The sequence below is a fragment of the Monodelphis domestica genome, chromosome 1, assembly GCF_027887165.1.
Source record: "Monodelphis domestica isolate mMonDom1 chromosome 1, mMonDom1.pri, whole genome shotgun sequence".
NCBI classification, from domain to species: Eukaryota; Metazoa; Chordata; class Mammalia; order Didelphimorphia; family Didelphidae; genus Monodelphis; species Monodelphis domestica.
Genome location: NC_077227.1, coordinates 404012325 through 404025096, shown reverse-complemented (window position 1 = coordinate 404025096; position 12772 = coordinate 404012325). Strand labels below are relative to the sequence as shown.

Here is a 12772-nt window from a genome sequence, read left to right as displayed (position 1 = left end):
TTGCCCAGGGTCACACAGCTGGGAAGTGTCTGAGGTCACATTTGAACCTAGGACCTCCCGTCTCTAGGCCTGGCTCTCAATCCACTGCGCTACCCCGTTGCCCCCAATTTAATTTCTTTTTAATTAATAAAAATTATATTACCTCGACCTTGAGGAAACAAGAAAAACAAAGGCCTTGTAAAAACAAAACAGATTCTTCCCTTGATTATGTTCCAAAGCTATATGTGGTAATCTGCATCCTTAATCCATCACTTCTCTGTCAGGTAAGTAGTAGGTGTCATCATTGCTTTTCTGTAATTGCAGTTCATCATTGCTTGATTAGTTCTTAAGTCTTTCAGAGTTGTTGATCTTTACAGTATTGTGATGATTGTATAAATTATTCTCTTGGTTCAGCTCATTTCATTCTTATTTCATACAGATTTCCCAGGTTTCTGTGAAACTTTATCCCCTTTGCCACCATGTCCTCTAACAAAGTAGTATTCCATGGTACATGTCATATATCACAGTTTGTTTGCTCATCTCCCAACTGATGGGTATCCTTTAGTTTCCAATATTTTGCCAGTACAAAAAGAACTGCTCTAAAATTATATAGCAATATTTCATTGTATGTATGTATGTATCATAGTCTGTTTATTCACCAACTTATAGATATCTATTTCATCTCCATTTTTTTGCTGCCACCAAAAGTGTTGCTGTGAATATTTTGGCATAGAAAGGATCTTTCTTTTTGGTTTTGGTGTCCCCAATATCATATACTTAGCAGCAAGACTCCTGGGATAAAAGATATGGACACTGTAAGCCCTTTCACAGTTTCTGTAGAGGCAGGCAACATGGTGTCATGGATGTAAAGGAGACCTCTGAGTCAGAAAGACCAGGATTTTATTTGATGTATTACCCTAGGCTCCATTACACTGAGCAAGTCACTCTTTCAATGCTGCAGGTAGTAGTTGGAAGAGTTGCTGATCTGTATTAATAAAAGTTTCCTGACTGGAAATTCCCCATAGCAGGGAACTTATAGGTCAGGTCCAAAACACATACTCTCCCTAATATCTTCTGTAAACTAGATTTTCCAATAGTTTCTTGCTAGGTTTGGAAAAGGAACTACGTGTTGATTAACAATTAAAGTAATTAGTTGATTGCAATAATAAGTTATTAATTGTATAACTGGTTTGGATTACTTGTAGAGCCCTATTAAGTTTTCATAAATGCTAACTGTTGGCTTACTCTGAAAACATATTTGTTTACTTTTTTCTACCTAAATCAAATCAATACTCTTTTAAAAGTTCCTACTATTGTCCTAAATCACAACAATAATTCTTCTGCTGTCATTCAATGATTCCTTTACATTTTATCATGCCCAGTTCAATCATAGTTTAAACGTATATTATCTATATAATTTTGACTAAACCAAGTGGTGATTGTGCATCATTGGTTCTTAAGTTTAAAGTTATAATTACATAATTTCTAAATTTCTCAAATATGTCAAACTTTTACCTAAGATTTTGCTGATGAACTTATATTACAATTTTAATTACACTGCAATTCTACTTTGCTATAGATTAACAAAATCACTTTGGCAGTTTGTGAGCAATATAAATAATTGATGTTTATTGCTCCCTTTCCTGAATATTCCTTTAATTTTTAGTTGCAGTGCTTATTGTTAACATGATAGCTCTGGGAACACAGATTTGTAGGTGGAAGGCACTTTAGAATGGCCATCAAATTAAAGTTCTTCATTTTTTAAATTAGGAAACTAAAACTCTAGGAAACTAAAATAAAGGAAATTGTAGCACCAATATAGGTGACTTTCCCAATGTCACACAGGTAGCCAGGGGCAGAATTAGAATTTCAACATGGGACTCTGACACAGAGTTCAACATTCTTTCATTGCATCATGCTGGGATTTGCTGCTTGGTGAATTGTAGGTAGGTATTGAGTAGCTGACTATATGAGTGGGTGGAACAAAAAGCAATTGATGATCCTGTAATTAATAGGTTACTCACTGAAGGGAGGGTACCTTCTTTTACAGCTCCCCAGTTTTTATATATTTATTTATTTTTTTGGTGGGGTCTAGCTGATAATACTTAATTTAGAACTTTTTATATATACTTAATTTTGTTGCTAAGGCAAATGTTGCCATTAATGTAGGGTAGGGATACATTCATAAGTAGCTTACATAGTGGAAACGTTCAACGATAATATCATCATTATCATATGTTTTTTTTTTTTTGGGTCCAGAGTTATGTGGGATTATGCTTGGAGCTGCTGTTTTTACATGTCATCTAGCACTGCTTTGCTCTGTGCAATCATGCCCTTAAAAATTCTACATTTTGGTGGGGTGACAGTGTAGACAATTCAGTTCAACTTACAGTGAAAATTCTACACATTAGATTTTGTTACTACTTACTCACCTCCATGAAACAACTTGTTTTTGAAAGTGGAAAATTAATATAATAGTAACTCTCATTCCTGTATCACATTTAGGGTATACAAGATACTTTCCTTATACCAACCTTGTGAAATAGATAGTACAGATGAGGTAAAGGAGACATGTGACTTATTCATGTAGATCAATGGTCGTCAGTACTTATATCCTGGCTCCTTCACTTCTTGTCTAGTGTTCTCTCTCTCTCTCTCTCTCTCTCTCTCTCTCTCTCTCTCTCCCTCTCCCTCTCCCTCTCCCTCTCCCTCTCTCCATCTCTCCCTCTCTCCTTCCTCCCCTCTCCCCTTTTCTGCCTTCCCTTTCTCCCTCCCACTCTTTCTCTCTCTCTTCTCTCTCTCCCATCATCATTCATCATCATCATCATCATCATCATCATCCATTGGAGTGCCTATGATGAAATCTCAAAACTTATTTTGAACTGTTATGGTAACCTATTCAGTTCATGAATTTGAAGAAGGTTAACCCCTCTCTCAGGACTGACAGAAGGGTAAAAAAATCATTCTTTTCTATTAGCTGAGTGAAAATATATTGTATTGTTCATAATCTTGACTTTTATTGCCTCCTCACCTATTTATTTATTCTCAACCAGTAAAACTGGAAAGGTGAGCAGGTGTCTAAAGGGAACTCCTTGTTAATTAACAATTAAAGTAATTAGTTAATGATTGCAGTAATAAGTTATTAATTCCATAACTGGTTTGAGTTACTTGTAGAGTCCTGCTAAGTTTTCATAAATGTTAACTGTATTGACTTACTCTGAAAACATATTTGTTTACTTTGTTCTACCTAAATCAAAAAGTCTTTTTGAGCCTACTATCAGCAAGGTACTCTGTTAGATCTCATGGGAAATCCAAAGAAAAATAACATTTTGTGCCTTCAGGTAGTATAGAAACCCAGTTAATAATGATAATGATGATTGTGATAACAATAAGTTTTATGTAGTGCTCTAAAGTTCACCAAGTACTCTGTATATATTTCATTAAAACCTTAAAACAACCCCATAAGTTATATACTACAAATGAGGAAACCTGAGACTGAGAGAGAGCTTAAATCCCTTGCTCTTGGTCACATATTTAATATAAAGTACCAGAGGTAGAATTTGAACCCATATCTTACGGATTCTGTGTCTGGCATTCTCTCGCCTTCACCATCCTGTCCCTTTTTTGCTGAGAAAAATTAAATGCAACCTGCTGTAGAGATTGTTCTTTTGCCATCTTTCCTCTTAGTGGTACTTATATAGTCACTCAAAGGAAGTTTATATTTAGTTTTTAATAGATTGTATGCAGTGGAATAATATTTTTGTTTTTGTTTTTCCCTCAAAGGTTGCAGGGAGAGTTGCTGAAGAAAGAGGAGCAGTGCTGGGCCATGAGGTTGGATATTGTATTCGGTTTGATGATTGCACTGATCCACAAGCTACAAGAATTAAGGTGAAATGTTCAAATTTCCCATTTAGTCTTTATCATGAGGAAGGTGGTAATTTCCTATTCATTTAAAGAAATGAAAAGATTTGTGTATATATATAGAGAACTTTAAAAAATGTTCCTGGTTATTCAAAATGTACCAAATTCTGGCTATACACTGTGCTCTGAAATAGGCACTGGGTAGAAGACCTAAGAAGTCTAAGCATGGTCCTTACTCTCCAGGAACTTTTAGTTTAATTGGGAAATATTTAATGAGAGTGAAGTCATAATACATATTTAGAACTAGAGAAAAAACTTAGTGATTAACTGAATTCTCTTAAGCAGTTGAGGTGTGTGTGTGGGGGGAAGTGAGGCCCAAGAGGTTACATGACTTGTTCAAGCAAAAGTAGCACAAAACTTGGGGGTCCTGATCTTTATTTCAGTGTTTTTCCCCCCATTATATCACATAGCTTTTCCATAATATTTATATTGAATAGGACTTAACACTTTAATCCAGGTAATGGAAATTGGTAAATTAAAGGATCTAAGTGCTACTTTTTCAACAATTATAACTTCTCCTCCTTATTACTTCGTATATCTCCATCTGCTTTTTATGTTTGCCAAGATTAAAATATTAGCACTTAAGCAATGAGTAAAATATTACAATATTCACTGTTCTTTATTTAACTATTAATGTAGCATTTCAATCAGGAGTCTAAGCACCCATTATGTGCCTACCCCTGTGCTACCCTTCATTTTAGAAAGAATTTTATTTTTTAAGTTAATTTTTATTTTAAAGTATTTTCCAATGTTAACATGATTCATTTTCTTTCCCTCCCCCTTCCCAGAGCTGACAAGCAATTCCACCGGGTACCCTTCCAAATTTCGAATGAGATTAGCAGTGAATTAGATTTAGTTGTGCCTGGAATAGGAATTCTGGAGTGAAGATTGAGATGTTAGTTTCTCCTGATTTTTTAGTATTTGCAACATAGACACAATTTTGTGAGCTAGAGAATTAACAGATAAAGCAAACTGTCAATTTGCATTTTTTGACTAGTTTAACCATACTTGTCGGATTTCTTTGGAAAACTACAAGTATATCTCAGACTACTTCCTCTATATACTAGATCAATAGGGAAAATGGTGTCCAAATGATATTTATGCATGTTTATACCACATAACTGTAAATATCTCTACAGAAATCTTTTAAAAAAAGACAAGCCCCACTTGATTGTCCACTTACTGCAACAATAATTGGTAAAAAAAAATTTCTCTACTGTACAGTTTAAAGCATTTAATTGTTTTCTTAGAATCTTTTGAGGTGGTATTAGTGTTGTACATAGATTCATCTTTTCTATAGATTATACTTTTAGTTCATTTAAGATTTTTTTGAGTGAGAATGTTGCAAATAATTAAATTATATTTCTTTTTTGCATTTAGTTTCTAACTGATGGCATGCTGGTCAGGGAAATGATGGTTGATCCATTATTAACAAAATATAGGTAAATATCTTTTCTATAGTTTTCCCTCAAACTTTGTTAATGCTTCAATAATACGAAGCATTTTCACTGAAATAAAATTTTGCTGGGAGAAGTCACTTTGTTGGATCAGGATGATGAGATAATAGTGATCTTATAGCTTAGATAGCAGATACACTTGCCGACATTTTAAAATAGTTTAAAAATATGATTGTTAAAACATCAGTAAATTGTGCTGAATTCTTCTTCCTGCTTATATACCAATGAGACCTTCACAGTGAAAGCCAAGTGAAAGAATTGTATAATTAATTAGCATACTTAAGACTATTGTAATAACAGAAAAAAAATCTAATAGCTACTGAATGAGCATCTACTATGTATCTTCATTTTTGTGTTTTAAGACAAAGTTGGGGAAGTTATGCTTTCATAGATAAAGCACAAGTTTCACACCTAGTTGTTTGTTTGACAATGCCCAGGTTAAATATGATTTTGAATTTACACTGCCCTTTGCCATTAGCTATTGTTTGGACTCACAGTTTTTCATTTAATACATAGTTTTTCTATCTGTGATACAATTCAGAATGAAAAATTGATGTCTTTTGTAATACTGTATTGATTTAAAACTTTAGAGATGAAAGTAAACACAGGATTGTTCCTTGAAAAGTCATTAAATATTAAGTTGACAGCACAAATTTTATTACTATTAATATCACTGCATTTTTAGATAGTTTCATTCCTATTAAAAGGCAATTGATGGCTAAATTCCCATAACACCTTTGGAAAGCTAGGTTTGACTATTCATATAGGGAAAACTTGGTTTTTAATGAAATATGTCCCTTTTTTATTTAATAGTGCTCTTATGCTGGATGAAGCTCATGAAAGAACTTTATATACAGATATTGCTATTGGCTTGTTAAAAAAGGTAAATGTGTATGGGGCTAGGGGACATTCTTGAGTATCTGAGTAGAATATGTATTCTTTGCTTCTAATTTATCTTTTTCATACTCTCACTGCTCAATCAACAGACTGCATTATCAGGGCATAAAGTGAAGTGTCTGACTTTTGAATATGCTGCCCTTCCATTAAGCCTACATATTATGTCTTTAAATTGATCCATATTTCATGCAACAGAGATTATTCTGTTTGGTTTATAATGAGTATTGATTCCAGAAAAACTTGACCACATCCACATCTGTATAGCATATTTGGTAAGAAGCGCAGATATTTGTGAAAAAGGACTAATTTCTCAGCCACCCATTTTCAGATAGCCATTCACCCCAACCTTAGTACTGCTTATCTCTATGTTGTGACATTGTTAAAGCATGTGCACTTCTCTACTCATTCATCTGTTATGCCATTCCTTCATGTATCCCCCACTACTCCAATATAAGAAAAGTGTTAATTGCATACTCCCATACCTGCAAACCCCTCATATATTCCCATTTTGCTGCACTTAACCATATACTGGATGTCAAAATCGCCTTATTAGTGATTACCCTTGGATTTGCAACATAACTCCATCCATCAGATTTAACCCCAAAGTACACCTTTGTACACCAGTTTATATTCTCTCCATAAAAACTTAAGACACTTTAATATATGCTTTTCATCATTCCTCAACCACATACTCCACATACTTTACCCTAGAGGTAGCCTACAATGCTCCAAAGTGTATCAAACAAGATTAAAACATAATTAGATACTTAAAAATTAAGTGAAAGTACATAAAACATATATATGTATATATATTTAAACTCTTACCTTCTGTCTTAGAATTGATGTAAGTATCAATTCCAAGGCAGAGGAGTGATAAGGGCTAGGCAACTGGGTAAAGTGACTTGTCCAAGATCCCACAATTAGGAAGTATAAGGCCAGATTTGAAATTGACTAAGCCTAGCACTCTATCCAGTGAGCCACCTAGCTGCCCCCAATAACATTATTTTAAAACCAAGTCAGTATGTGGCCCACAAGAATCCTCATGTATGGATTTAGTAGCCCTCATTTTTATTTCAGTTTGATATCACTGGTCTACCCCCATAAACTCATATCTAGCCATCTTCCTTGGCATGTACTTCCTTTCTTTATAATGATAGTTATGATAATAATGTACTAATAGCAATAATAGGGCAGCTAGGTAGCACAGTGGATAGAGTGCCAGGCCTGAAGTCAGAAAAAGTCATCTTCCCAAGTTCAAATCTGGCCTCAGAGACTTATTAGCTATGTGACCTTAGGCAAACCACTTACTCCTGTTTGCCTCAGTTTCCTCATCTGTCTGTGAGGCAGAGAAGGAAATGGCAAACCATTCCATGGTCTTTGCTAAGAAAACCCCAAATGAGGTCATGAAGAGTCAGAAACAACTGAACAACAACAACAACAACGATAGTTGATATTTATGATATCCATTTTATAGACACAGAATCTGACCTTCAGAGAAGATTGGTGATTTGTTCAGAGGCAACAGTTAATAAATAGTAATGCTAGGATTCAAACCTGTGAGTCTTTTGATCCTAAATCCAGAGCTCTTTTGACTATCCTTCACTGCCTCTCGTAGACTGATTCTTCTTCTCTCTCCAAATGAACATACTTGTATATATATGTACACTGATCTCCCCTTGTCGTACAGGTTGTTTCTTCCCTCTTCTCCTTAGTCCCCCAAACCTGTACAACAAAACCGAAAACATCTGATTTTTATTCACCCATATTGCCCTCTCTGTTCCACTCTGCCACATGCCATTCATTGTTTCTCTGTTTTGCATATATCCTTTACTTATTCCAAATCTTTCTCTCCATCTTTGCAGAATATATCTACCACTTAGTTCTTATAAAAAGTCACTTTTCAACATTACTGTTTCTTGATCCTTTATTTTATAGATTCAGAAGAAACGAGGGGATCTTCGGTTGATTGTAGCTTCAGCCACTCTGGATGCAGAGGTATTGCCTATTTCCTTCTACACTTTCTATTTTGTTTGAACTAAATACATGTCCTGTTGTACATTAGGAGATAAATTTTACCTTTTACAAAAAGAGTTCACCTTTAGTAGAATGACCTGCTTTTGCTGGGATTTCACATGTCGTCCTAGATTCAGTTATGATCAGAGGACACTCCCTTTCAACTTGTGGGTAGAAGTTAATTTGTAGCTAATTAAGTGAGGTCATGATTAAGTGACTTAAATTATTCTTCTACAAACTTTTTAGTATCTATGCAGATAGATTTTTAGTTTTTTGGGGGAAGTATTTTTATCTTTCTTTTTTTTTAAACTGTAAAACAAAAATTATAAATTCTTTGTGCAAATGAGCAAGGCTCTCCCACAGACCAAATTTTCAGCTTTTTAATAAAAAAGACTATATTTTGATTAGTACTATATAATGTAATTTTCATGGCTTAGTTCATTCCATATTTATAATTGGTAAAAGACTAAAATCAAAATGATATTATTTAGTCTATTTGTACACAGTCTTTTAATTTCTTAAGTCATTGTTGATTGATATTTAGTGAACATCTATGATTTTTAAGTTTCCTTTTTTCCCTCATATGTTAAAAATGAACATACTTTACTATTGTAAAAAGTTCATATAGATGATCTTTTTTATTTTACTTTCCATCTTAAAATCAATGTTTGTGTATTGGTTCTAAGGTAGAAGAGTGATAAGGGTTAGGTAAAGGAATTAAGTGACTCACCCAGGGTCACATAGCTAGAAAGTGTCTGAAGTTAAATTTGAACTTAAGACCTCTCTTCTATAGGTGTAACTCTATATCCACTGAACCACCTAGCTGCCCCCTTTGATGGTCTTTAAAATCAAGTTTTATTAGCTCCCTTGAAGCAAGATAATAGGAAGAAAATTATTGTTAATTAGTTCACATGCTTTGTTGTAATTAGTTCATCACTGTGTTTGTGCATGCTTATCCAAACAAATACTTATAAAGTGACTAGATAATAACTGAGGAGTATTGTATAATTTTTTTCCTTTATTTGTTTTTTCCTTTTATTTGTATTAGTATATATTTAATGCTTGCAAATTTTGCAAAAATGTTTGTCTCTTAGATAAATATTTGGAACATTTTGAAGATCACTTATTTTTTTTAAAGCAAAGTTTAAATTGCCGGCTTGGGGGAGGGGAAAATTCGGTTGACAACATTTTTTCATAAAAATGCACAAAAAGGTGTTTTATGGTAAGATATTTTATGAAGTAAAGTTTTTTTTTTTAAACCCTTACCTTCCATCTTGGAGTCAATACTGTGTATTGGCTCCAAGGCAGAAGAGTGGTAAGGGCTAGGCAATGGGGGTTAAGTGTCTGAGGCCAGATTTGAACCTAGGACCTCCCATCTCTAGGCCTGGCTCTCAATCCACTGAGCCACCCAGCTGCCCCTTGAAGTAAAGTTTTGATGAATATTTTTTATACTATTTTACAACATACTCGTAGTTGCTATAGTCACAAGCATCCGAGGTCAAATCCATACTTGAATGAGCATTCTGATGACAATTTAATGGGGAGAAGATTTTGGTTCAAAACCTTTAAGAAGGAAGATTTGTAATAGCCCTCATTTTTAAATAAGTTTTTCCTTTGATCAAACCTAAATCTGACTTTTTGCAGCTTCTACCTACTGTTCTAATTCTGACCATGGGCAGTTCACAATCATTTATTAAGCATATGGTTTATGCAGGCATTGGGGTACAAAGACAAAAATTAAACAGTTTCTGCTCTCAGTAGCTTCCATATCTGGGGAAATGATATAAATACAAAGTAATTTGCTAAGGAGAACAGTGTGGGGGTAGCAATGTTGAGATAAGGCCTCACATAGGCCAATTGCTCTTTTACAGACTTAATGTCTGTCCTTGTTCCTTCATTTGATCTTTATAACTCTTGATCTCAAGGCCCTTAACAGTCCTAGTTCCCCTTCTTTGGACACTTTGGTTTTCTAATGCCCTTCCTAAAATGTGAATTTGAGAGTAGGCTGTAGTACAAACTATCCTCAGCAGTGTGGATTACACCCATAGTTTGGAGAAGCAAGCAGCCTAGCATTTAAATTCCTTCTATGTGCCAGGCATTGTATTGGATTGGGCATTCACAGAGAAAGCAAAACAGACTCCAGTCTTTGAGGAGTTCACATGGTAATTGAGGAAGCAACGTGAATATAAATAGGTTTCCAGGGAGTAGATGGAAAGTAATTTTAGAACTGAAGACCCTAGCAGTTAGAGGGATTAGGAAAGGCCTCCTGCATAAAATAGTAATTGAGTTGAGTCTAGAAGCTATCTAAGGATTCTGAGAAGGTAGAGGTAAGGAACAAGAATATGTCAAACACAAGGGATAATCAATGTAAAGGCAAGGAGATGAGAGATGGAACGTTAGGTTTGAAGAACAGCCAAGTAGACCAGTGTGGCTTGGCCATTGAGGGGAGTGATTTATAAGAAGCCTGGAAATAAGATGGGATCAGCTTATGAAGAGCTTTAATGTCAAACAGAGGAGTTTATATTTGATTTTTGAGATATTAGCCACTGCAGTTCATTCAGTGAGGCAGGGAGGATATAACATGGGCAAAATTTTTCTTTTAGGAAGATCAGTTTGGCACTGTTTGAAGTATAGGTATAGATTGAACTAAGGAGAGATATGAGGCAATGAGACTGATTAAGAGGTTTTTGTGGTAGTCTAGGCTCCCTCACTCCTTTTTGCTGTTCATTTTTTACTCCATTTGTTTTGAGGTGGTTTTTAAAGATTGGTTTGGAAGGATTGTCAGAATGGTTTAGGCTTTTGCTGCTACTAAGCTACCATCTTGGCTCTGCCCCCTCCTTTGTGGTAGTCTAGGAAGAGAGATGGTGAAGACCTGAACTAAGATGGTAGCAGTATGAGTATTGAGAAGGGAATGGATCCAGGAGATGTTGATGGAAATGGAAAGGATAGAATTTGGCAGTGGACTAGATATGTGGGGCAAGTGAGAGTAAGGAGTTAAGGATGATACTGGAAGGTAGTGCTGCCTTTGACTTTAATAAGGAAGTTTGGAAAGGAGGTGAAGTTTGGGGAGGAAAGGGACAGAACATATTGAGTTCAAATTTGGATATTTTAAATTTGAGGTGATTGTAGGACATTTAGTAGGAAGTGTTCAATAGGCAGAGGATAATGTAGGAATGGCAGTCAGGAGATACACCAAAGCTTGGTACCTAGGTCTGGTAGTCATTTGCAGAGCTGATGATTGAACCTTTGAAAGCTGTTGTCAGAGTGGAGAGAGAAGACTCAAGATGAGAAGATTCAAGACAGAGCCTTGGGGTATACCCACAGAGAGTCAGTTTCAGATGGATGAAGATCTATCAAAGGAGGAGCATCATTCAAATTACAGGAGAATCAGGAGAGAACAGTGTTATTAAAAATCAGAGATAAGGTAGTAATGTGGTTAACTGTGGCAAATGTTGCTGAAAGTCAGTCTAGAAGGATGAGGACTGAGAAAAAGCCATTAGGTTTGGCAATTAAGATATTTTAAATTTGGAAGAAGCAATTTTAGCTTGAGGGCAGTACAGTAGATTCTCTTTATAACCCCTAATATACTGGTTTTCATATAGTAGGTACTTAATAAATATTGATAGGCTTATTCTATGAAATGATTTTGAAAAATGTAATTTGGAATTTTACTTAGCACCCAATTCTTTACTCAGTTTGCATTCTAGAATTTTTGCATTGTAAACTTTTTCTTTTCAACACAGGATTCAGTAAACCAGAAAGCATAAATTTCCTAAGAAAGAACTCCCTATCTGATAAGAACTATAGGGAAAATTGGAAAGTAGTTTGGTAGAAATTAGATTTAGGTCAACTTCTTATACAATATTCCATAGTAAATTCAAAATGGATATGTGACCTGAATACTAAAGATTTAGAAGAAGAGGATCAGGTACCTTTTAACTATTGATAGGAAATGTATTCTCTCTTTTTTTTAAACCCTTACCTTTCATCTTAGAATCAATACTGGGTATTGGCTCCAAGGCAGAAGAGTGGTAAGGGCTAGGCAATGAGAGTAAAGTGACTTGCCCAGGGTCACACAGCTAGGAAGTGTCTTAACCACCCAAAGGATAGAGGCAATTACAAAGAAAAAATAGACAGTTTTGATTATTGCATATGAAATTGAAAAGTTTTTATGCCAATTATATATCTAGGACAAAAAAGAAGATACAAAGAAAATCTTTTTGTTTGTTTATCCCAGGTATATTCACAACTAATACATATCACAGATGCATACGCATGATTAAAAGCCATTGTCTAATAAGTGAGTATTAAAAATATACGAAGAATTATCAAAAAAGAATTGCAGATAATTAACTGCGTGACGGAATGCCCCAAATCATAAATAAGAAAGATACAAATCAAAACAATCCTAAGGTTTCGCTTCACACCCAATAAATTGGCTTGATGACAAAAGCTAGGAATAGTGACTATTGACTGCAGAAAGAAAGGCACACTAGCATTTGGTG

The 12772-nt window shown here is 34.9% G+C and overlaps 1 protein-coding gene across 3 annotated transcripts in view; it reads left to right on the top strand.

The window, feature by feature from the left end:
- DHX35 (DEAH-box helicase 35) overlaps positions 1-12772 on the top strand; it is a 63631-nt gene that overhangs the window by 17197 nt on the left and 33662 nt on the right. For all 3 annotated transcript variants that reach the window (XM_001381672.4, XM_007474343.3, XM_016428268.2), the window contains 4 exons: positions 3763-3867; positions 5281-5342; positions 6171-6240; positions 8190-8249. In XM_001381672.4, the coding sequence (XP_001381709.1) occupies positions 3763-3867; positions 5281-5342; positions 6171-6240; positions 8190-8249 (297 nt within the window). The remainder of the gene's footprint in view (positions 1-3762; positions 3868-5280; positions 5343-6170; positions 6241-8189; positions 8250-12772) is intronic.